The sequence below is a fragment of the Paroedura picta genome, chromosome 17 (assembly GCF_049243985.1).
Source record: "Paroedura picta isolate Pp20150507F chromosome 17, Ppicta_v3.0, whole genome shotgun sequence".
Taxonomy (NCBI): domain Eukaryota; kingdom Metazoa; phylum Chordata; class Lepidosauria; order Squamata; family Gekkonidae; genus Paroedura; species Paroedura picta.
The window spans coordinates 18,805,957-18,831,446 of NC_135385.1; the positions used below are offsets into that span (position 1 = coordinate 18,805,957).

The following is a 25,490-nucleotide window of genomic DNA, read 5'->3' on the forward strand; positions in this document are numbered from 1 at the left end:
TTTGCGGGGCTTGTACCTAACAAAAGATGGACGGCAGCCACTTGTCTGAGTCCTGACTGTTTTGCTGTCCTCGGGCTCTGTGTGGTCGCTATTTCGGGATACCTGCAAACTTCTTGAGAATTTCAGACCCGAGTCTTCGCTCTATTAGCAAGATTTTATTGATTTCCCTGTAAAAAAAAGTGTCATGGCTTTAGAAAGGGGAGAGTGTTTCTCTGAATAGCCCAATATATTTGCTGATGATGATGCGCGGCCGTTATTTTGGGTTTCTAAGCCCTGTCTCAGTCGTCATGTGTGTTCTTTCTCTTTGGGAGGATGCTAACATATAAAAATGATTTTTAGCCACTAAAAGTGCACTGGGAATTGTTAGAACAATGACATTGATGGGAATCTAAAGGACACCAAGTGTTTCAAAGCGGAATTCCCGGCCTTGTGTTGTCCCATCATGTGATCCGTTCCGATCTGGCTTGCTGTGAATTGTGTGATAGGCCCAGTATTAGTTGGCAGATGGTTTTGCTCTTTAGAGACAAGTTTTGGGTCACTGAAAAATATGAGCGCTGAATTGCTCACCTGCATTTTCTCTAAAGTTCGCTGATTTCACTCTTAGTTTTCCTGTATTAAATACTTGTAGACTGTCCCCATGAAATGCGTGGGCCTAGTCATGCTCAGCAATCCTATGCAGTTCCTTCTGTCTATTGAAATAAAGGGACTTGGGCTGGAACAAGTCTGTTTGGGATTGCCTTGCCAGGAGAGTCAGATTTAATATCCTTCTTGCAGATTGGCACGAGAGGCAATATCTTAATGGTATATGGGTGTTTTTTATGTTTGAGTTAGTGGTGCACGTCTGAATTCTGAATAGCTCCAAAATGCAGTGTGAAATGCACAGGCTAGATTCTATGATAAATATGCATTGCTATGTGTGTGGGCGCTTCGAAATGAATGTCTTGAAGTAACTTACCGTCCTTAGAATGTTTAATTTCTGTTGTCCCAATTTAGGGGATGGCCTTTCCATTCATGTGCGTGTCATCGTGTAGTGGTTAAGAGCATGGGCTTCTAACCAGGCGAGCCAGGTTTGGTTCCATGCTTCCCCACATGCAGCCATCTGGGTGACCTTGGACTGGTCACAGTCCTGATAGTGCTGTTCTCACAGAGCAGTGCTGTCAGGTCTCTCAGCCTCACCTACCTCCCAGGATGCCTGTTGTGGGGAGAGGAAAGGGAAGGCGATTGTCAGCCGCTTTGAGACTCCTTCAGGTAGAGAAAAGTGGCATAGAGCTAGGTGTAGAGAAGTGGGTATTGTTAGGCCTCACAGTGTCTTATGGTTTCAGCTATTTGGGTTGTGATGCTTCCAGTTTTGTTTGATGCATCCCAGGATGAGTTCCATGTAGATGAAGACATTACATTTTTTAAAAACTACTTCCTATCTTCCTTCATATATCCAGATCTGACTTCTTAGTAATCATCTTTTGCGGTCACTGCGTATCTCAAGTAGTTCCACCGGTTTGTGGAAAAAAATCAAAGCCTCGTTGGCATTTCTGGCAAGGCAGAATCACTTGGCCCATAAGCGACCTGGGATCTGGAATCCTGGTCCCAGCCCTGTTGTTTTGGTGGGATTTGATTTTTGCCGAGTGACCAGGAGAATTGCTTGGGAAGACTGTCTTGCATTGCTCTTCAGGGAGCACTCCCTCTCCAAATCCATAGAAAATTATTATTTGTTTTATTATTATTACTTATTATTGCATTTATTTTATTTATTGTATTTATATACCGCCCTCCCCTGAGAACAGTTTTAACAGTGCTGCGGGGAGCCCAAGGTCGCCAAGCTGGCTGCATGTGGGGAAGCAGGGAACCAAACTCGGCTCGCCAATTTAGAAGCCCGCACTCCTAACCACTACACCATGACACGTACATGAATGGAAAGGCCATCCCCTAAATCTCTTCTGGGGGGGATCTTTGAGAAAGGTGTCCGGAGAAAAACAAGCAGCACTCACCTTAAGCCTACCCCTTAACTTTAACTTTCCGCCGGCATGTCAACCATGTTGGCAAAGCGCTGATGTTTCCAAGTTTACCAATCCCTAGCAGTTCTGGTCTTTAGAAGGCAGCTGAAGATGGTTCAGTTTATTTAATTTCTTTTGTTCTTATATATTTCTTATATTTATATACCGCCTTCCCCGAAGACTTAGGGCGGTTCCCATAAAACAGAAAATGGCACAGATAACTTAGTTCAACAATCGTACAGCGATAACGACAAGCAACGTAGTAGAACAATAGAAAATACGGAGAGCGTTAAATTTAGGAGTGCAATTGACTCATCTGGGATTTTCTTTTAGATTTCTCAGCAGACCTTATGGTGATTTTTAATAGTAGTCTTGTGGTTTTATGTACATTGTAAGTCATCCTGCCTTCCGCAAAGTGGAAGCGTGGCTAATAATATTTTATGATATAAAAATATAGAAATGCGTCTCAAGAAAGCAACCTTGCGAAGGATCCCGAGGAGAAAATAATCTTGAGCTGGATGCCCTTATGGCACGTAGTAAAGCAAGAAATTTGGGGGGGGCTGCAGTCCTAGAAACGGGGGGCCCTCGTTCCATTGACAGAAATGGGAGCTAAAGCAACCTGCATGTAGGATTGTAACTGGAAACTATGAAGAGGAAGCTACTGGCGTTGGAGGATTTCTAGATTTTAGATCTCAAGTAAAATTAATCCGTGTTACTGTTCTGAGCTTGGAGTGAGATGCAGAAGCATTGTGAGGTGTCGTACCTGTGAAATCACTCCCAAATCTGAGACTCTTGCAAGCTGTTCTGCCACCGAGAGCCATATTGGACATGTATCCTTTGGTCGCGAGTGGTGGTTTATTTGTGTATTTATTGCCGGTCATTAATTTTTGCACAAGCACCCTGAACACCAGGCAGATAGGGAGTGGGGAGAAAAAGAGCGAGAATTCACAATGGGATCCAGTAGAACAGGAAGAGGCTGAAATCCCCAAACTCCTCATCAGATTCTTTATATCAGAGGGTTACCATGATCTCTAATCGCTTTAGAGCTGCCGAAGAACTCTTCAGGAGAAAAAAAGAAATATTGCATCCTGGGGGTGAAGCAGATTTTCGCAGATACCAGTCTGTGTGTTTGGGGAGTAAAGCTAGACATTGGACGAAGTGGATTCGATTGTCTAAAGTAAAAATATTCATAGTATACATTCAATATGGGTGAAACCGTAATTTTAAAAAATCACTTCCCTCGTTGCAAGAAACCAAACATTTCTCCCCCTCCAGTGCTCCGAAAAATGTTCCAGTTTTCCTCCCGGGGAGAAAAATGGTTGGGGCGGTAGTTTTTTTTCTATATTTCTTCTAGACTGTCACATCTCCACTCTGCACAAGTTGTGGCAGGCTCCTTATGGTGTCAGCCATCACATTCCTCAGCTATTGAAACTTCTGCTTTGGGGTTTTTAACATTTTTGTCCCTATCTTAAGATCACCTAAATTAGGTTCAGTGTGCTTTGCAAGGATGTCTGCTTGGTCATTTGCTTTCCGGCTTATGTCTTGTCTCAGCAGGGCTTTCCCGTTGTGAAGTTCACCTCAAAAAAGCTTTGAGGCTGAGAGGTCTTGCTGGAGCCATTTAAAAGATCTTATTTTAACGGTGGCGACTAGCTGTGCTAATGGAAGAAAGCTGAAGACCTTCTTGTTTATATTTATTTTTTAATAATTAATTTAGACACCGTCCGTTCCTGTGAGCATGGACTCAAGGCAGTTCACAATCAATGCTAAAACATGACATAATTAAAACACAATAAAACCCAGTAAAATTCCAATAGTGCTCCACCAACCATCACAGCCAGCCAGCCCATTTGGCCATTATAACGGTAAAAATATGGCCCAAGGGGAGGGGGAAAGGAGAGGAGAGGCAGGAAGCTTCCATGATTCGAATCCATAATTCTAATCCTGGTGGAAGAGTGTCGATTTACAGGCCCTACGGAACTTTGGCAGCTCATTGCCCCAGGCTGGAGCCCGGGCTGAAAAGGCCCCGCCTTTGAGGCCAGGGATCACCAGCAAGTGTGTATTTGCAGATTGTAATGCCCTTCGGGGAACATATTCAGCGAGTCAGTCCCTCAGGTCCGCAGGGCCTTGAATCTGACCCGGAACTCCACCTGCAGCCAAGACAGCTGTTGAATGGCAGGTCGAATATGAGCCCTGCATAAGGACTGAAGAAGCTATGTTCTAACCCAGTTGTCATTTCCGGGTCAGGGCCAGGGCTAGTCCCGCGTAGAGTAAGTTACAGTCATTCAGTCTGGAGGTGACCGATGCATGGATCACCGTGGCTAGATCTTCTGGGCCCAGCTAGGGCACAAGTAGTTTCGCCTGGGGTAGGCAGTAAAATGACTGGCGAGATACATTTGTGACTTGTGCACCCATTGAAAGGGAGGCATCAGACGTCACCCGCAGGGGCCTGACGGAGTACAAAGTTGTTAATGGCCCATCCAGACAGGGGACGCACAGTTTCTTTCCCAATCCCAGGACCTCAGTCTTCAGGCGGCTTTGTCACTGCCTCCAGGTACCTGGACAGCAAATCCGTAGGTGTGTCTGGTCGGCCGCTAGGTATCGTCAGCATTTCGATGACAGCTCAGCCCGTATCTCCGGACCGGCCGTGCAGATTGGCACATGCAGATGTTAAAATAACATCGGGGAGAGAATCACAGCCTGTGCCACCCCATGCAGGAGCGGGCACAGTTGTGACCGTTCTTCCCCAACGGCTGCCCCAGAGAAAAGAGGTCGGCCACTGTAAGGCTGATTCTGGAATCCCTGCATTTGCAAGGCGAGGAGCCAAAAGCTCATGGGGAATGGGAAGGCGACTGTAAACCGCTTTGAGCCTCCTTCGGGTACGGAAAAGCGGCATATAAGAACCAACTCTTCTTCTTCTTCTTCTTCTTCTTCTTCTTCTTCTTCTTCTTCTTCTTCTTCTTCTCATGATTGGCTATGACAAATGGCAAGTAGCACTGAGGGAAAAGGGAAACACTATCAAGGGATGCGGCAGATCGTAACGATGGGGTTCCCATTGGTTTATAGAGAGGCGTCGTTAATACAGTGATGGTGTCATTAATACTTCTTAGTAGCACATCGGCTCTGTTCGTTCTGGGCACCGCTTGGGTATAAAGGCACAGATGTTTGCGTCGAGCGGCACTCAGGCCGAGGACCAATTCATAGGGCCTGCATCTTGTGGTGCAGCTTCTTCCTTTTCAGCCTAGCTCTTCCATGGCTTGCCCGTCTTTAATTCCATTTCATTGAAGTCGATTGATAATGCCTGTTGTAACAATACATGCCTGTATTTGCATTTCCTTGCTTTTTTAAAGATGGGCTGTTCTTGGGGTTTTCTAGCCTTATTTTGCATCATTCTTGCAAGCAAGCTCTCGAAAGCCAAGGAGTCGAAATGAATTCAAAAGGATTTTCGGCTTAACATCCGGAAGAGGTTCCTGAGAGTCAGAGCAGCTCCTCGGTGGAATAGGCTTCCTCGGGAGTTCTCTTTCGTTGGAAGTTTTCAAGCAGAGGCTAGAGAGTCATCTGACGGAAATGTTGATTCTATGAACTTAGGCCAATGGTGAGCGGGTGAGCAGAAGGGATTGTGTTCATGCTTGTGGCCTTTTTTTTGCATGCCCTGGAAAATGCCGGGTGCCACTTTAGGATCAGGAGGCGAATTTTCTCCATGGCCAGGGATTCTGTTTCTTTTTTGGTGTGGGGGTATCATCCGGTCCCTATGGGTAGTCAGGTAGTTGTGCATTTCCTGCATTCTGCAGGCGGTCAGACTCGATGACCCTGTAGGTCCCTTCTGACTCTACGATTCTATGAAATACCACTGACAGTGTAATATGACAATCTTTGGGAAGTTTAGCTTCCTGAGAACGTTCTTCTGGTTCTCTCGGGGGCGGGAATTGGTTTCGCATTATGGTCTCCAGCCCATTTTCATCCAAACCTATACTGTGCTGGCCCAGTGTTGAATTGTGGGTGGAACCTCCTCCCCGAATGAGGTGTGACTCTTTCTGGAAGAATTTCATTCTTTTTTGAGCCTCAAAGCCCATTTTGGACGGGCCTGTGGGTGAGCCCGTGTCATCCATCACCGTGAAACTCTCAGACTCTTCTCCTTAGCAACCATCTACGTTCGGTTTTGTTTTGAGCAGTGCTGTCTTTTTTTTAAGGTCCGTGAGATTTTTGAATGGAAAGATAAGCCACCCAGGGTAGATGGCGAACGTGTCCAAGATAGTAGGCATGTAGTGCAGCTTGACTCAAAGACAACCTGGCAAACCAGTTCTCAAGCACTGGTTTCTGTTTCTGGTTTGCCGACTCTTCCCACTCCACAGTTCAGATGCCCCATCAAACTATCGTTGCACTTCCTTAACCAAGAAGAATCTCTGATTCTAAGGGGTGGCTTGAGGTTGGAATTAAATCAGGAAGAACCAAAGCAAAACTGAAGAAGAATTGGTTTTTACATGCTGCTTTTCTCTACCAGAAGGAGTCTCAAAGCAGCTTAGAGTCGCCTTCCCTTCCTCTCCCCACAACAGACACCCAGGGAGGCAGGTGAGGCTGAGAGAGCTCTGACAGGACTGCTCGGTCAGAACAGCTCTATCAGGACTGTGAGTAGCCCAAGGTCACCCAGCTGGTTAGATGTGGAGGGGCGGGGAATCAAACCCGGCTTGCCAGATTAGAAGCCGCCACTCTTAACCACAACCCCAAGCTGGCTCCTGAGTTTTACCTTTTTTTGAGCCAAGAGATTTTTTGAGCCAAGCAAGGAGAGATTTTATTCATTCATTCTTACTGGGTCTCAACCTTGTTTTTCAGACAGACGTTCATCACCCACCAGGCTTTAGAAACTTGCACGGCAAAATGTTTTGTAATTTGAAACAGGGACCTCAAAAACTGACTTTTGATGTATTTTTTTTTTTTATATACAGTAGTAAAATGTTTGCTGTGCCAGTGGAGTTTTGCCCCTCTCTAATTAACGTATGTGTTCAGGTGCTTGGTATTTATACCCTGCGTTTCGCTACTGGAAGGAGCCCCAAAGCGGCTTACAAACCCCTTTCCCTTCCTCCCCTCACAACAGACACCCTGGGAGGTAGGTAGGGCTGAGAGAGCTCTGAGAGAACTGTGCCTGGTCCAGGGTCACCCAGCCGGCTGCCTGTGGCGGAGGGACGGGGAAATCAAACACGGTTCTTTGGATCCGAGGCTGCTGCTCTTAACCCCGACACCTAGCTCTGTTCAGCAGCGTTTTGTGTCGGCAGCCGACTCAGGGCTCCCGAATTAACAACGAGGTGTTTCTTAAAGGTTCCGACAATGGGGGTGCTTCATCAGGCAGCTCTTCGGGCCTCCCTCCCAGCACTTCCGCCGGAGGTTCTAAATCTACCGCGAGAAACCTGGGCTCTTCGGCAGGGGAGAAAGAAGAAGGCAAGAAGGTTCGGCGTCAGTGGGAGTCATGGAGCACAGAGGACAAGAATACCTTCTTTGAAGGCCTCTATGAGGTGAGTCTGCCCCGGAGCGCTCCACGGTCACTTGGAAGATCAGTGACTTCATCCCTCTGGCTCTCGGTGTATTGGCCAATGGTGTGGGCTGCCATTTGCAAGTTAGGTCCAGGTTTCTGCCCTGGAACTAATAGTGTCTCCAGGGATGTGGGCTTGGGGTATGGGGAGCCTAGTGCCTTGGGGAGGGGGCTGTCTGCTTGGATTCTGCAGGAACTGCCAGCTCATGGAAGCTGACAGAGCCATAGGTTTCTGGCTGATAACAAACGGCCTGTAGCCCTTGACATCCCAGAGGGACAGACCAGAACGAATGGGATGAGATTAATTCAAAAGAAATTCCGACTCAACATCCGGAAGAAGTTCCTGACAGTCAGAGCGGTTCCTCAGAGGAACAGGCTTCCTTGGGAGGTGGTGGGTTCTCCATCTTTGGAGATTTTTAAGCAGAGGCTGGAGAGCCATCTGACGGAGAGGCTGATTCTGTGAAGGCTCAAGGGGGTGGCAGGTGACAGTGGATGAGCGATAGGGCTGTGAGTGTCCTGCATAGTGCAGGGGGTTGGACTAGATGACCCAGGAGTCCCCTTCCAACTCTACGATTCTATGGTTTTTCATTGTGGAGGGGGAAAAGAATTGTCCAAATGTGTACGTAATTGCACGAAATCCAGCAGACCTGGTCTTGTCGTTACCCTTCTGTTTTTCAATCTGTTTGGGATATTTGTGTGTGTGTCTGTGTGTCCCTTCCAGCACGGAAAAGATTTCGAAGCGATTCAGAACAACATAGCCCTGAAATACAAGAAGAAGAGCAAGCCAGCGAGCATGGTGAAGAATAAGGAGCAGGTCCGGCACTTCTACTATCGCACCTGGCACAAGATTTCCAAGTATATCGATTTTGATAACGGTGAGCGGAATGCGGGGACCCCGGGGTTGCTTCTGGGGTTCAAACGGGGTTTCCATCAAGGGAATACAGATTTCTCTCCACCCCATGCCCACCTTGCATGATGAGAAAGGGAATATTAAGGCCATACCTGTGCATAGCTTGGAGGGGCTCTGATTCAAGTGCTGGGTTGTGAGCTTTATCCTGCGCACACCTGGCGATCGACATGCGACATACCTGGGGAATGCACAAATTTTGTAATGGTTGTGTGGTCAACCAGGAAAGGACTCACAGCCACGCCATGGGATGGAGCGCGGCCCACACCCACCCACTTTCTACACCTGTAGCTTTCCCCGGTTGCTTTGTGCAGTTGTGTGTGTGAGGTGACCTGCTCACAGTGGGCCTTTCCCACCCAGGGTGACATGAGAATTGCACTGAGAGAATTGCTGCTTGTTTGGCGCATAGCATCCCACCTGCCTCTGTGTGCAAACGCCACAAACAGAAACAGCAGTGAAACTTCTCCCAAAACTCATTCGGCCAGCCCAGGCGAGCAACAGTGAGTGGCCGGGTTGCTGGGACCAAGCCTGCCTGGATCGAGCCGCTTTTGTGTTGACCACGGCAGTGTTGAGGGCCCTCGAATGAGAAACAGCATCCCAGAGCCCACAGGGCAATCTCTGCTCTCTTGCTGCTCTGCTTTTTGTTGGTGGGAAGATAAAGAAAGCCTTAAATGCCTTAAAGAAATCCATGACTGTCCCGAAGAAAACCAAAGAAAACTTGAGGTCCACATCTTGGAATTGGTGTATCTCATTGCAGAGATTTATGACGCAGGGAACAAGCTCTGAATGCGTGCAATATCCATGAATATTTTTGCGAATAGCAGTTAAGTAAACGTTCAGGTTTGTTTTGTTCTCCGAGAACCCCGAAAGCCGGGTGGTTTTTGAGGAGAACCGCACAAATCATACGGAATCCAAAGAGTGTTTTCTTTCCCTCCTAACCCCTGTGGGCCTTCTTTTTGTTGTTTTGCAGTGTTTTCTCAAGGGCTGAAAAAATCCTCCCTGGAGCTCTACGGATTAATTTGCTACGGGGAGCTAAGGAAGAAGATTGGGGGCTGTGAGTATTCGCTGCTTCGATGCCTTATGATGAGTGTGGGGAAGCTCTGGCTGTGTTCCTCTCGGCTGCCGTGTTCTGGGGAGGAAGCAAGTGATAAAATGGCCCAAAGAGTCAGTCAGGGTCGGGGCAAGTATACCAGGGAGGCAAAGAAGCGGTTTGACAATGTTACTTTAAAACAACCCAGAAGCAAAATTCAGTGTAATCGACGTTCCGTTGAATCCGATGCCCTCCCTTTGCCATGTAGAAAAGAGACACAGTATCAGTATTTAGTCCCGGAAGGCTAAAGTCCTAAATCAGTCCATTTTTATTGGCTAGATCAGGGGTAGTCAACCTGGGCTAGATCACTGAGGAAGAGTCAGAAAACGGGAGGAGCTTACCCAGGACTCCGTTCTGGTTGCCGGGAAGTTGATTGATTAATACATCCAATAAAAGCGGAATGAGAGATTTATAACTTTCGCCTTCTGATTTCTACTTTGGACTTCCTCTGCAATGCAGCTTCTGTGGGATTTAAGCTCGTCCTGCGTAATTTGTTTATAACTTTGTCTTTCCACCGGGGGCCGAAAACGGCTTGCATCGTTGTCTTAGCCTCACAACAGCTCTGTGAGGTAGGCCAGGCTGGGAGGGTTAGGTTGGCCTTCGGGATTCCGTGGCACAGCGGGGATTAAAACCCAGGTCTCCACAATCCCCGCCCATCTCTCGAACCACTCCACCCCAGCTCGGCTGTTGCTTTATTTTCTGCTTCATCACGGGCAAGAACGTCATTTTTTCCCGTTTCTCCTGCAGACGGCCACAGAGTCTAATAGCAGATACCCACGGAAACATCTGTTGTTCTTTTGTGGGCGTTATTTCACATACGGCGAACAGACTCGCTTGCCCTGCCTAGCATAAATGCCGCATTGCAGGCACGCCGTTTCTGCAAACTCCCAAGCTTTTTGGATTTTGGAGGGGGCGTTAAAATGAAACACTTTCTGGTCTGAACTCCGGGCAGATCAGAATCCGATGTGTTTGCTCTCTCTGCTGGCATGTCCTGGTAGCGAAGGCCGTTGTGCCACTAGACCAAACCGGCTTCCGTATTTTAAAAAGGCAAACCAGGGAAGATGAGCGGAAAGAGCACTCAATATTTCCCCCTCGAGAGTCATTTCCACACCACGTGAGCGGAACACTCCCATGTTGTTCAGGCATCGCACCACTTGGAGCCGGCCTGCTCAATAACCCCTAGCATCGAGCAGCTTAAAGCTTTCTCGGTTGTAATACATGCACAGCTGTGCTCCCACATTCTATTCTGCAAATCTTCTAGTTCTGTTCAGGGCTAGAGAACCTTAAAGCTGCGCTTTCCTCTTCCTCTGGCTTAGGGAAAGGGGCTTGCTGCAAGCAAAACGGAGCAGGGAACAAGGTGCACTTTTTATGAAATAGAAAAGAACCCTTTGTGTGCCTCTGCCTCCTACTAGCTTTTCGGGCAGGCCTGCTTAATGGGCTGCTGGACTCCTGATGTCCTCATCTCCCTGTGTTGACAAATCCTGAGTCTGCTGTGCCCACCGCGCTACCGCCAGCTGATGGTGGGGAATCCCGAGTCATCGGCCAGCTCAGCATCTCTAGAGGGAAAGGTTGATTCCGTGATGCAGTGGCCACACTTGTGAGCCCATGTCCTCCTGGCAGGCTCCCGTGTCATTGCATCAGCTTTAGAAAACTGCAGGCTTTTCCGTGGGGCTGTGCTGCCTTGGTAACGGAGGTTTGGTGCATGATGTTCAAGATATTCCTCTTAATGTCACAGCATCAGATTTGCATTTGACCAATTGTAACAGAGAGAAAGGACTTTCCCAGTGGCTGGACTTTGTCTCTCCCTCTGTCTGTGTCTCTCTTTCCCTCTGTCTCTGTCTCTGTTTCTCTCTGTCTCTCTTTCTCTCTCTTTGTCTCTCTCGCCATCTGTCTGTCTCTGTCTCTCTCTCCCTCCCTCTGTCTCTCTTTCTCTGTGTCTCTGTCTCTTTCCAGATTTCATCCCAACCTTCTGTCTGTCTGTCTGTCTGTCTGTCTGTCTCTTTCCGTCTAGATTTCACCCCAACCTGCTGTTTCTCTCTAGCCAAATTTCATCCCAACCTGCCCTCTCACTCTCTCTTTAGCCAAATTTCACCCCAACCTCCCGTCTCTCTCTCCAACCAAATTTCACCCTAACTTCCTGTCTCTCCCTCCCCCCTTTAGAGCTTCCTTCAAACGAGTTATCGTTCTTGCAACGTGGACAGTCTTTAGCGACCTGTGCACGGGCGCAGCTGTCTCTTCTTTCCACAGCGAAGGGTCTCCTGGATGCATGGCCTGAGGAACTCTGTGCTAAGTATGCATGCGGTCCAGGTGTTTATTTTAATGCTTCTCCTAGTTACGGTTTCACAGAGCTCACCTGGCAGCGCGGCTGGTGTAGAGCCAAAATGGCTTGGCCACATTTTGTTAGCAAGCATCACAGATGTTGTTTTTCCCTGTTTTACTTAAAGGTATGGATGACAAAAACGCAGCTAAGCTCAACGAACTCATCCAGGTGGGGTAAGTCATTTCTCCCCCCCTTTTCCCCTCCAGCCTCCCAAGGGTGTGGTTTTACGAAACAAGGCAGGCAGCAAAATCTGTAGGCCAGGGTAAAAGACAAACTGGCCAGTTTTCAAGAGCGACGTTTTCAGGATCACTCTAAGGCTACTGAATGTTAAAGAGGAGCAAAGAGGGCTGGCCGTGTGGAGTAATCCAAACTGAAAAAATTCAACCAATTGGCTGGTACAAAAAACGTAATCTTTTTGGTTATAGCTATTCCGATTTATTTTGTAGGTATCGCCTTCCTATCTATAACAAGCAAACATAAACCGAAACGGGTTCCGGATAAACACAATTTTTCTTTTCTTTTTCAGTGGCCCCGTTTTCAAGTTTGCTCTCTTCCTCGGTGGTTTGTCCTTCTATGAATAGTCCCTCGGGTTTCCACAGCAGTAGAGCAGCAGAAAAATCCAGGAAGAGGGACTATTCATAGGATAATTAGTTGAGTTTTTTTCAGTTTGGATTTTAAAGAGGGGCATTTTTCGGATTGCACTGGACGATGCAGGTGACTCCATTTGAATTCGGTCAGCTTTCTTGCTGAGCGTGCATATTTCGGATAGCGCTGACACTCTAGCAGCGCCGGCAAACACCTTACTCCTCTGTCCCCATAGCCAGTAGGCACCTCTGACGGGGGATGAGCGTTGAGATTCTATCAACCTGCAGTTTTCAGTGGAAACTTTGCCTCTTAACTGAAACAGTCTTAAAGCCCCGTGTATTTATTAGCCACGTGCTCTTGCCTACTCTTCTTGGAGCCTCTTGCCCTGGAAACCACCTCTCTGTGGGAATGCCAAAACCCGAAGGCTAAGAGAGACACGCAGAGCTGTGCAGTCGAGATCCGTCAGAACAAAACGGCTTGCGGGGCGGTCCTGCGGCCTGGTTGGAGCGGCCTCCCGGCGCCTCCGCGCCTCTAACTTTGGAAATGTTTGCAGGGCGACGACCGTGCGCTACAAAGGGAGGAACCTTCGCATCAAGGCGCCCATGTGCAGGGCTCTGAAGAAGCTCTGCGACCCGGATGGTAGGTGGAACGCGGGGAGGGACCGGGGAAGCCAGGGCAGGTGGTCGGGCATTCAGGCCTTCCACCGGAGCCAGCTTGATGTAGTGGTTAGGAGCGCCGACTTTTAAACTAGCGAGCCGGGTTTGATTCCCTGCTCCCCCACACGCTGCCAGCTGGGTGACCTTGGTCTGGCCACAGCCCTGATAAAGCTCTTTGGACCAAGCAGGAATATCGAGGCTCTCTCAGCCTCACCCACCCTACAGGGTGCCTGTTGTGGGGAGAGGAAGGGAAGGTGATTGCAAGCCGCTTTGAGACTCCTTCGGGTAGAGAAAAGCGGCATATAAGAACCAACTCTTCTTCTTCAGTCCCCCTCCCCTTTTTTTTTGAAATGTCCATGGGCTGTTCAGGTTCTGCCTGCCCCACAACTCCATCCCCACGGACCACAGGTACACCGATTATTAGAAGAACTATCATACCTGCTTGGTATGAGCCTGCTTGCCACTTCCTAATGCCAAGGATGTATTTTTTAAGTGTCGTCACCTGTCCGTGGCTGGCAGTTCGAAACCTGAACCTTTAAAAAAAATGGGTCTGTTAAGTGAGCAGAGGAACGGCCCCCCGCAGTCCTCAAGGGCTGTTCCCAAAGATCAGCAAGAGGGCCTTGGGGACACTTCAGTCCATCCTGATCTTTACGGTTCATTTCTTGCACGCCTTTCTGGGCGTTGTCGCCTACCTTACCCGGCACGGCTTCATTTCCGAAGTCTCCCACTGCTTCTCTCTCCCCCCTGCTCAGGCATCAGCGACGAGGAGGACCAGAAGCCCGTCCGTCTTCCCCTGAAGGTCCCCGTGGAGCTGCAGCCGCGGAATAACCACGCCTGGGCCCGAGTGCAGAGCCTCGCCCAGAATCCACGGCTGAGGTACCCTCGAGCAGGAACCTTAGGATGGGTAGGAAGCGGAGCCAGGAGGCTGGTTCCAGAAGCGTGCCTGCAAAAGTCACCAAGGACAGGTTTAGTTCCAAGCGTAACGGGTATTTTTTCCATCTGTTTTAATGGGGTTTTCATGAGGAAGGGTTTAATTGGACAGCTGTAACCCGCTACGAGCCTGCTTGGGAGTGGCAGGTAAATTAACAACAACAACAACAATATAATAATAATAATAATAAATTGGGCAGTAACGTATTGGGAGGGCGGTATAGAAATTTAATAAATAATAACAAAGAAGAAGGGGGGTGCGTATATGTTACGGGCCTTGCTTCTAGCGAGCGTACACCGTGCCTCCCTTCCCGCACGTCGCCGGCTGACTCCTCCCCTGCGTCTGTCTCCTCTGTCCGGCCTGCCAGGATGATCGTGGAGCTCCACCGCAAAGTCTCCAGCCTCATTGAGTTCCTGAAGCAGAAGTGGGCCCTCCACGAAGCACGCGTCGTATCCTTGCTCTGGTTCAGGAGAGAGACGGCCTCCCTCTCTCGGATCCGTGCCCCCGGGCGAAGGGTCTGGGAAGTCAGTGAGAAAGCTCTTGAAGCCGCTCCAGCATTTGTCAAATTTCTAGCCTTCATTTCGGCCTTGCCTTTTGTTGTAGAAAAAGGGAAAAAAGCCTTGTTAGCAGAGTAAGTCAGCCGTAGATATGCACACGCTGTGTTTTAGGATGAGGAGGAAAGGATTTGTTAAGGAACGACCATACTTGATAGTGAAGAGTAGAGATAGAGATAGCCTGACTACATGTCTGACTAGAAGAGAGAGACGGAGAGAGAAGCGTCCGAGAAGAAGCAGGAAATTGCCCCTAAGAGTCCAGATGAGGAAAGACATTTAACAGGAGAGAAAGGCCCTGAACTCTCTGACCTATCTAATGGTCTTCTTGCTGCCCCCTTCAGGCTCTCCTCCTCTTTGTCTCTTTGTACACCAGACATTGCCAATTCCAACAAGCCCACCACGTAGTAGCTGGAGACAGCCAAGGCTCAGGGCTGGAGCATCCACTTTAGAAGCAGAAAGTCCCAGTTTCAGCCCCTAGTTTATACGGTCATGATCTGAAAAACCTCCTGGTGGGAGCCGCGGCCAGCCAGAGAACATGGGACTGGTCAGATCAGTGGGCCGACTCAGCACGAACTTGCTCAGCGTGGGGAGGGGCCAGGGCTTAGTGGCTGAGTTTGCCTTTTGCATTTAGGCTCAGTCCCCGGCATCCCCAAATAAGAATCTGGCAGCAGATGTGGAGCCTGGAAGAGCCTGGAAAGCCACTGCCAGTCACGGCACAGACCTTGACGGACTAGCCAGCTGACACAGCAGGACGCAAAATGTCATGTCTTTGCTTGGGGAAGAATAACACGTTCTGAAGTGGTGGGGGGGGAGGCCTCCTGCCTCGTCTTAGCCCGGCGCTATCCTTAACGCCTCGTACCCAGCGCAAAACACTAGCCGAACGGCAGCTCCAGGACTCCCGGGACCCCGAAACCAGCGGCAGCCACTCCGAAGAGAAGATGACGCTCCACCTCTTCCCAGGAGAGAACTGCACCTTGACCCCGCTCCCCGGGGTCGCCAGAGTCGTGCACTCCAAGGCCTTCTGCACGGTGCACTGGCAGGAATCGGGCCGGTGCAAGCAGAACACGAAGGACGCTCACCTGCTGCCGCCGGCCCAGATTCTCGGCATGCAGAGCGGCCAGGGGACGGCCCGGGGGCAGGTCAAATACTCACGGGGGGCGGAGGGCAAGGGCGGGGCCCGGGCGGAGGGCGCCGCCGAAGCAAGTAAAAACACTCCCCCCGCGCTCGACGCGGCCGTCAGCAACGCCGAGGGCGGCTCTCCGGAGACGGGGGTGGCGGAAGGAGCCTCCCCGAGCCCCAGCGTCTCAAACGGCCCAGAGAAGCCCCCTCCCGGAGCTCCGGATCCAGGCGGACATCTTGAGAAGCCGGTCCCCGCCGCTCACTGTGCCGAGGCCGGGGAGGCACCGGTCACTTTACCGCCCAGCGTCGCCGGCTGCAGTTGCGGCCCCATCCCCGACGTGGAGGAGCTGTCCTTGCTGGACCCTTTCCCTCGGTACATGAAGTCTTGCCAGGCCCTCATCGTCCCGGAGAAGTGTCTTTGCGCCGACAGACCGAACGGGGCAGACTCGGCCGAGCCGCGGAGCCTCCCCTCCGGGAGCCCGTCCTCCGGGAGCGCAGAGAGCGGCAGTCCTGACGTGGGGAGAGACCGGGTGGCATCGCCCCCCTGCGGCCCATCCTGCTCTGAAACTCAGGCCCTCCCCTGCTCCGAACCGCAGGCCGAACCGTGCGGGAAGGAGCGGCCGGACGCGGCCGGGGAAGACTCTCAGGAGAAGCGCAGCACCTCACTGCCACCCCCTCAGGGACAATCAGTCGGCAAGACGCTCAAGGACGACCCCGGCCGCCTGGCGCAGCAGGTCCGGGAGGAGGGGTGGAGCTTGCGGACCTCCGAGAGCCTCACCTTGGCGGAAGTCTACCTCATGATGGGCAAACCGAACAAGCTGCAGCTGGAATACGATTGGCTGTCCATCTTGGCGCCGGAAGGCCAGGGATCTGGGGAGCGGCCGCCCGAAACGAGATCTACCCCTCCCGCCGGCGCCTTTCACAAACAGAAACTCCTTCACTGCCTCTTACGACTCATCTCCACCGAAGTGAACCCCAAGCCGGTAAGGATTTCTGCACGAGGCGTCCTGACCTCCTTTCCCACTAAAAAGTCTTAGAGGATGCTGGGCGGGGGGAAGCAAAATGGCATTGCCCTGGAATATAATCATCCGAATTGCGAATGTCCTGAATGCACAGTGTGTTTGTCTCAGCCAGGGTTTTGTGACAACTCTGGGAGGGTTTCCTGAATGGGTGGGACATTTTTAATATCTTTTAAAAATGTGTTAAACGTTTTTGGGGTGACGTTTTTGTGGGGTGCTGCCGAGGGGGAACCCCAGCCATGGCGGCCGCCAGAGAGCACCAAAGGTGAGCCGGCAGCAGAGTGGCAGGGCAGCCCCTGAGGCAGCAGCCGGGGAGGAGGACGAGGAGGAGCCACGGACCGGTACCAACTGATCTACGGACCGGTCCCGGTCCGAAGACCAGGGGTTGGAGACATTCTAGAGGCCTGCCCGTGATGAATTGCTTTGAAAACGAGAGGCCCCATCCCTCCAGTCAGACGTAGCACAAGGAGCGGGAGTTTTGAGAGAGACTGCTCTGTGAGAACAGCTCTACCAGGACTGCCACTAGCCCAAGGTCCCCCAGCTGGCTGCATGTGGAGGAGTGGGGGATCAAGCCCGGCTCGCCAGATTAGAAGCTGCCGCTCTTGACCCACTGCAGCAAGCTGGCTCTCTTGCAGTTCTTTCAGAGGCATCTCTCCAGCCACTCTCTGGAGGAAACACAGTGTGCATTCTGGTCATTTTTCAACCCGTCAAGGGTTGGCGGAGACATTGGCGGTCCATGGAGCTCTTTCTCCACTGTAAGGCTGAAGTAGTGCACTCCCGGCCTGTGATGTGCGTTTATTCTCCTCTGCCGCTTCCTGCTGGGTGCGGAGAGCTCCAAGGGGCCCTCTGCCTTCTTCCCCTTGTTGCTGCCCTTTCTGCAGCGCAGCCCCCAGGGCTGAGACTCCCGTTCTTTTTCAGGCTCCGGAAACTAGCACCGCGGCAACGTCCCCGATCAAGCCCGCCCAAGAGGAGCACGCCCTGACCCCTCCCGGGAAGGTGATCGCCGTTAGCACCAGGAGCCCGGGCTGCGCGCGCAATCAGCCCACCCTTCGCAACAAGACCTTTTCTCCCGGCACCGCTTCCAGCCCCTCAGGTGAGCAAGAAGGAGCACAAGAGTCGAGCAGCCGTCTTCCCTTGGGCCTCCCCTGCCCCTGCCCCTGCTTTCCGGCATTAAATCCCTCTCCGGGTCCCACAGTACCATACAACACGAAAACCTTTAATGGCATTCCAAAATATAAAGCAGTATACAAGTTCGTTCTGTCATACAGATCGATAAAGCTGTAAGAAATGCCAGCAGACAAGGGAGCAGCCAATAGAAGAAGATAAAGTCAGTGACTTTATCTGCTTTACACTGTGGGTCATAACTCTAGCTAAAAACATGGCTACCCCGTTCGGTGTTCCCCGAGCAATTCTCAGTAAGCAGCCATTCAAGAGCCACGGTTACAGGGAAGATATGTTATCATAAATAAGAATAAGTATTCTAATCTGCATGGGAATGAAGCTGGAATAAGGGATTAACTACAGAATCTTGAGTTTGCTTATTCAAGTCCATTAACCCAAGCGATACAATAACATTTGCTTATACTGTACGATCGCTCAGACATTCAGGAAGGACCTGTGAGTAGGCCGTTCGGTCCCTTGATGAGTGACGGGTTTTCAGGCCATTTTCCACATGTGGCTTCCTCCGTTGGGAGCCGCCAGGGGCAAAACTGACAAAGACTCAGCTGACAGTACTGCCGGCACATCTGGTGAATCACAGCATGGAGCGTTCCCTGGGGGATGTCGTGTTTCTAGAGGCCAGGCTGACCCAGCCAATGGCTACTCCTTACTGGAAGAGACCAGCTGGAGCATCTGTTGGGTCCCATTCAGGGTTCTTGTGCCACAGTTCCCGCACTGCACCAGTCCTTGAGAAGCATGTGAATGGAGGCAGCTGGAGTAGCCACCAGCCTCCAAAGCAGGGGTAGTCAAACTGCGGCCCTCCAGATGTTCATGGACTACAATTCCCAGGAGCCCCCTGCCAGCGAACGCTGGCAGGGGGCTCCTGGGAATTGTAGTCCATGGCCATCTGGAGGGCCGCAGTTTGACTATCCCTGCTCCAAAGCATAGCTGTGGGCTACGACTTCTCATTTAGCACTGACCTTTCCGATATTCCCCCAGGTTTGAGAAACCCGTCCAGATCCCTCTTGGCCGGCCCCTCCAGCGCCAGAGGCTCCGATGCCGACTACGGCCTCTTTGCCGTTCCCACGACTCTCCCGCCCAACAGCAGGCACGGGAAGCCCTTCTTGCCCAGCAAAGAAACGGAGCTGAGCATCCGACAGCACTTGGACACCATCAGCGTAAGTGAATCTGAAGGCCCCCTGGTTGACCGGAACATGGGTGAGGGATGGGTGCAAAAAAAATGGTGTTTTTGGAGTGTATTGAACTTGAAAGATATTGGTATTTCCCAGTGTTCCCAACTCCCAATATGGGAATTTGGGGATGCTTGATTTTTCTGGCCCCATGAGACCGAGGCATTTAAAGGGATCTCTGTCCCTTTATCCTGGTAGCCAGTGTTGAGGCATTTAAAGGGAACTGTGTCCCTTTAGCCTGGTAGCCGGTGTTAAGCCATTTAAAGGGAACTGTGTCCCTTTAGCCAGGTAGCCAGAGTTAAGGCATTTAGCCGGTAGCCGGAGGTAAGGCATTTAAGAGGGATCTTTGTCCCTTTAGCCAAGTAGCCAGAGTTAAGGAATTTAAAGGGAACTCTGTCCCTTAAGCCAGGTAGCCACAGTTAAGGCATTTAGCTGGTAGCCAGAGGTAAGGCATTTAAAAGAGATCTCTGTCCCTTTAAATGCCGTCACTCTAGCTACCCGGTGGCCCTGAAAAATCCCAAATCCTTTTCATCTATTTCTCATCTATTTCCGGGATTTTTCAGTTTCATCCATTCCAGTAGCCTTGTCACGAATCTTAAAGGTGCCGCTGGACTCTAAATGAAGTTTTTAAAAGAGACGCTAGTTGTAGCCGCTAGCAGCCATCGTCGGACCTCTCGTCCCCTTTGAAGGCCTGCTAAACTTGTCCTACGTGGCTGGTTTGGTTGCCGAGCGGTAAAGCCATGCCTTTGTGTCTGTCCTCAGCAGTGAGCCAAGAAAGCCTTGGTGCTTTTTCAAAAGTTGCTTTCCTTGGTTCGTTTCCAGATGCAGTCCGATTTCTTCTTGCCGAAGCCAAAGAAACTGCGCACCAGGCACCTGCGGAAGCCGCTGGTCGTACAGGTCAGAGGCAGGCGTATTCTGGGGATGGGACGGGGATCGCAGGCGGCATTTTCCTGCCAACAACCCGATTCCCACAGCAGCCCACCTGTGCGGTGTCTTGCCCCTCCTCTCCCCCAGTTGTCTTTCTAAGCCGAAAACTCCCCTTCTGTGTTTTTCCCCCAGTTCTTCTTTTGAACAGCAGGTTAGACCTGGTTGTGTGTCAAAGCTGGGGTTTCTCTGGGGAGAATGTTAAAAACGCACGTGTTTCCCCCTATCCTTTTTTGTTGCGTGATGGAAAACAGAACCAGTGGCTATTCCGAAAGGCGGTGGGAAGGTTATTTACTTACACGTTTCATTTATTTATTTATATTTATATACCGCCCTGCCCTGAGACTCGGGACGGTCCACGTAAAACATAGAAACGATCCCTAGACCTTGGTTTTCATAACGGTTTTCCATACAACCTAAATAATATGGACATTGAACTGTAACACAGGTGCAAACTGTAACAAGGCAAACAGGTCCAGAGCAGGAGACATGGGTGGATTTTTTAGGAGGGAGGGAGCAGGGGCCCTGTAGATGTTGCTGGTTCTGCTCGGCCTCAACCAAATGCCTGGCGGAAGAGCTCCCTTTTGCAGGCCCTGCGGAACTGTTTTAGCTTCCTTTGGTTTGCTTTCTTTCGCAGAGAACGCTGCTCCCCAGGCCATCGGGAAATCCCTCCCAGCACGTCTGTTCCTTTTCCATCTTGTCCAACTCGTCCATAACAGGTAAGGCTCCATCGGGTACACGCCCCTTACTAGGTGTTTGAGAGAGAGAACAAAAAGGTGTGGGCTTTTAGTGGCTGCAGACAAGCGGAATTACGTCTCAGGGCTCCCTCTCCTGGTCCGAACCTGAAAGCCGGCAGAAATGATTTGAATCATCCACTCATTCGTTAGTCAGAAGCTTGACTACGCAGAAACGATAAGCTTTAATTATTCTGCCCCTTTGTTAATATCCCAAGCAAGCCTCCCTGGGGCATTGCTTCCTTCTCAGAAGTCAAATCGCCTCACCTTTATTTCGTAACTTAACAGCCACCTAAATAAATAAAACAACGTTTTAATCTTTTTGTGCACGCAGAACTTTTATTTACATCCTTTCTATATACCAGGGTGGCCACACCGTGGCTCTCCAGATGCTCGTGGACTACAATTCCCATGAGCCCCTGCGTGCGTGCTGGCAGGGGCACATGGGGATTGTAGTCCACGAGCATCTGGAGAGCCACAGTTTGGCCACTGCTGATGTATACGTTTGATAGACATTCACACCGCATTTTAGATTTGTCTCTGCAGTGCTTTTAAAGGGGAGTACGTTTTTCAGCTCATTCCCTACCCTTGGCTAGAAAGGATGTTATTTTCACTTAAGCCCATTACGCTGAAAGCTCTGCCTTCCCTAACTACAGCGTACTTCGAATTTGCGAAGCACTTTTACAGTCCTTGCTAAATCGGCCTCCGAAACGTCACGTGACGTTCGGTTTCCACTTTCTTATCCCACCGTTTCTCCTCAAGGAGGCGTTAAAATCGTCCGCGACCAAGTAACTTGCTGGTCGAAAAAGTTTTTAAGTTACCCACCTTCCTGCCGAATGTTTTTAAGAGCCAAGTCAGTTAACAACAATATTAAAAATATATATATATATATGTATACTATTATTGTACCTGTACAACCTGTTGAACGCTCTTCAGAGTGTTTCCACCTTCAGCAGCTTCCGCCTTGGAATTCTTTCTTTGCAGGAAGAGGATCTTTCCGGCCAATCCACTCGTCGCTTACTAAAGCCGCGGTGTCTCGCCCTATCATTCCGAAGGTTCTTCCCGTGCAGGCCACCAACCACCTGTCCAGTAGGTGTCTCTTTGGCGAGGGGAGAACCTAAGAGCGTGTGGCGAAAAAGAGACAAACTTCTGACCACATTCTCCAGCCCCGTTCCCACTTTCAGGCTTTCTTGCTCTGCAGGATAGCTACAAACACTAGCTTGTGGGTGAAAAGGAAGGCCTTGTCCTCCTTGACCGCCCATAAGGGCCGTGCTGAGCATCATGGCGAATGCATTTATGTGGGAGCGTCTGTGGCACGTCTCCCATTGGCCTGTGGGAGCAGCTGATCTTGAGGACTCCCTCACCCTTTCCCTCTCCGTTCAAAGGTACGATCGACCTAGCAGCTCAAAGTGCCGGTATTATCCCAGGCACCCCTTTGCCCGTCCTGGATGCCGAAGGCTTATCGGGCGTTTCTCCGTTATCTCCGGACACCATGACCACGGTGGTCGCAGGGCCAGACGCGGCAACGGTGGCGCATCAGAACGGAGGATCCCTGGCTTCTGTGACGGTCAGTTCTCTCTCTCTCCTGTTCTTCTGAATGGCTTATAAAGCTGCTTATAAAGTATAACCAGACGGACGGCCAGTTACCCAGTGGGATTCAGACTGGGGGCCTGATTGCTTGGTGGGTAAGAGTGCAGATTTCTAATCTGGCAAGCCAGGTTTGATTCCCCGCTCCCCAACATGCAGCCAGCTGGGGGACCGTAGGGCTAGTCACAGCCCTGATAGAGCTGTTCTTACCAAGCAGTGATATCAGGGCTGTCTCAGTCTCCCCTCCCTCACAGGGTGTCTGTTGTGGGGAGAGGAAAGGGAAGGCGACTGGAAGCTGCTTTGAGACTCCTTCAGGCAGAGAAAAGCAGCATATAAGAACCGACTCTTCTTCTTCTAATTTCCTCTGTTGCCTACTTTTTGCCCTTTTCAAAATATGAATTGCCTGGACATTCCTCTATTTTTTTCTTACCCTCATCCTCATACCCTGAAAATACAGCTGTGAACTGCCCCGCTCCTGCTCCCTTTATCCTTGTCCCCATTCTCTTCCTGTCAGCAGCATGATGGTATTCTCCTCCCAAGATAAACACATATATATGCATAAGATAAAACGCCTACATGATTTCATTGCCCCACCAGCTACTCAGGTTTAGCCGTTTGAGTGTAGGTCCAAATAAATCCGAAGGTCCATTGGGGGCGGGGGAAATCTAGAATATGTAAAACCACATCTGGGTAACCAATCAGGGTCTCCGATGGGTTCAAGTCTTGTTCCTCTAATCTGCAGTCTGATCCCATCAGCCCAAACCACCTCCTTTTTGCTTGTGTTGTGGCACTTGGAATCTTGCAGAGTTTGGGCAGAAGGGTGGGTGAGGGGGATCACCCAAGCCAAGGCAGAGGGCAAATAAAACAGAATTAGAACAGGAATCAAACCTTCAGAATTTGGCACACGCACAAGGCCCCCCCAGTGCAAGTCGGCCGTTCCAGTCAGAGGAAGGTACACGTCACAAGTCTTGCCTGAAAAGTTTGCAATCCTGGAACGGGCGTCTAAACTATTCTCAACGGGCTTTTCTTCCAGGGTTCAGGCACCGAATGCCGAGTCCCTTTCCTTGGTCTTCCAGCACAGCCTGATCAGGAAGCAATCCCGGAGGGCTTCCAGGTAGAGTATGAAAGTCCACTGAGGGACACTTGTTCTGATTGTATGGTGATGTCCTGCTTTCCCTGAGCATAGAGAGCCAGCTTGGGGGGGTGGTGAAGAGAGGCAGCCTCGCATCTGGAGAGCCGGATTTGATTCTCCACTCCTCCGCAGGCAGCCAGCTGGGCGACCTTGGCCTAGTCACAGCCCTGGTAGTGCTGTTCTCCCAGAGCAGTGATATCAGGGCACTCTTATCCCCACCTCCCTCACAGGGTGTCTGTTGTGGGGAGAGGAAAGGGAAGGCGACTGTAAGCCGCTTATAAAAACAACTCTCCGTCTTCGTCATCTCCTAATCAAGGCTTTTATTATCAGTATCGGTTAGGGTTGGGACTGTTCTTCCTTTCCGTATAAATATCGGCTGTAGGAGTTCTTTCAAAATCAAACATGAGAAAAAGAAAAGAGGAAAAAGCAGCTAAAGGGGGGGGGGGGGGATGCAATAAAAGTAAAATAGAACCAGGTATAGCCCAGGCTGGTCCTCTCTTGTTGAATTGTGGCCCTGGTTCCTATGTTATTTATTATTATTATATATATATTTATTTATGTACAGTCCTCCCCAGAGGCATTTGGGTGGGAGGCTACTGAGGAAGGGCAGGATTGCTACACAGGCAGGCAGTAACAAACCACCTCTGAACGAGAGCTGGAAGAGACCCCCAAGGGCCATCCAGTCCAGCCCCCCATTTTCTCCGGGACTTAAAAATCGCACGGTCCTGACAGTGCTCGTCCAATCTCTTCCTTAAAACTTCAACAAAGGAGACTCCACCTTCCTCTGAGGGAGCCTGTTCCATCTACGAACCGCCTTTCCCATCAGAAAACGCTTTCTGATATTTAAGTGGGACCTCCTTTCCTGTCATTTGAACCCGTTGCTCCTCCTATCCTTGTCTATAAAGCTGCAGCGAACAAGCTGGCCCCCTCTTCAGCGGAGTTAAATTCAGCTCCCCTGTCTCCCCTGGCCCTCCTCTCCTCCTCTCCTCCATACCCAACTCTCTCAGCCTCTCCTTGTATGGCCTGGATTCCAATCCCTCAGCCATCCTGGTCGCCCTTCTCTGCACACATTCCAGCTTGCCTATACCCTTCTTGAACTTCGGCACTCAGAACTGGATATGATATTCCCTAAGTGCTCTGACCAGGCTTGCGTGGTTGACGGCCCATCTATCCCCACAACCGTCTCTGGGGAGGACCGGACAGGGGGCAAGTGACAGGCAAAGAAGGGTAGCAGAAGCCAGTGTGCCTTTGAGCAGGAAAGGGCCATCACCGCAGCGTCGGAAAACGCCCCTCAACCCGTGCGTTCTCCTTGTCCAACAGGGGACGTCGGTCCTGTCTCTGCCCGGGCTTCCCAAAGCGACTCTCCAGAACGGCCTCCCCGTTCCCCCGCTTTCCTCCTCCGAAGCGCCCACCACCCGCCTGTCGCCTCCCAACGTCTCTGCCCTCCTGGACATCTCTCTCCCCGGCCCCCCTGAGGACGTGCTGTCCCAGGGAGAGCCCGCCACGCAAATCAGCGACTCGATCATTGAAATAGCGATCAGCTCTGGTCAGTACGGTAAGAGGCCTAAACCCAAGTCTGATGGACGCTCGAGGGAGGTTGTGGGCCCGGAGGAGCTCGGCCCGGCTCTGGTTCGGGGACTCCTCGCGTTCCCGCCCACCTTGGAGGAATTCCGCCCTTGGCGTGTCCTCTCAAAGGGCAGCAGCTTGTCGGCCTTCTGGCTTGCTGAACTCGACATATTCTTGGTGGGAATCCGTCGTCACGCTTTTGACGGCAGATCTACTATCGGAGCTGATCCGGCTCCCGTCCCGGCACTTGGCTGAAGGAAGTTTGGAGTTTTCCTCCAGCTTTAAGCGACCGGCTGCAGCCTCTGAGTGGCTTCCGTTGCAGAGCGGCTTCCTAAGCTGGAGGAAGAGCCCTTAGAGCAGGGCTGGCCAAACTATGGATTTCCAGAGGCCCATTGACTACAATTCCCATGAGCCCCTGCCAGCACGCTGGCAGGGGCTCATGGGAATTGTAGTCCATTGACTACATTGTAGTTTGGTCAGCCCTGCCTTAGAGCAGTGGTCCCCAA

General features: G+C 50.8%; 1 protein-coding gene across 2 annotated transcripts in view; it reads left to right on the top strand.

Annotated features, from left to right (window-relative positions):
• The window catches only part of CRAMP1 (cramped chromatin regulator 1), a 37,949-nt gene that overhangs the window by 2,160 nt on the left and 10,299 nt on the right, over positions 1-25,490 (top strand). For both annotated transcript variants that reach the window (XM_077316811.1, XM_077316810.1), the window contains exons 3-18: positions 7,302-7,495; positions 8,234-8,387; positions 9,390-9,473; positions 11,954-12,002; positions 12,968-13,053; positions 13,823-13,946; positions 14,369-14,450; positions 15,419-16,657; positions 17,612-17,786; positions 18,851-19,029; positions 19,864-19,938; positions 20,603-20,684; positions 21,684-21,788; positions 22,085-22,266; positions 23,320-23,400; positions 24,739-24,973. In XM_077316811.1, coding sequence (XP_077172926.1) covers positions 7,302-7,495; positions 8,234-8,387; positions 9,390-9,473; positions 11,954-12,002; positions 12,968-13,053; positions 13,823-13,946; positions 14,369-14,450; positions 15,419-16,657; positions 17,612-17,786; positions 18,851-19,029; positions 19,864-19,938; positions 20,603-20,684; positions 21,684-21,788; positions 22,085-22,266; positions 23,320-23,400; positions 24,739-24,973 — 3,126 coding nt within the window. The remainder of the gene's footprint in view (positions 1-7,301; positions 7,496-8,233; positions 8,388-9,389; positions 9,474-11,953; positions 12,003-12,967; positions 13,054-13,822; positions 13,947-14,368; positions 14,451-15,418; positions 16,658-17,611; positions 17,787-18,850; positions 19,030-19,863; positions 19,939-20,602; positions 20,685-21,683; positions 21,789-22,084; positions 22,267-23,319; positions 23,401-24,738; positions 24,974-25,490) is intronic.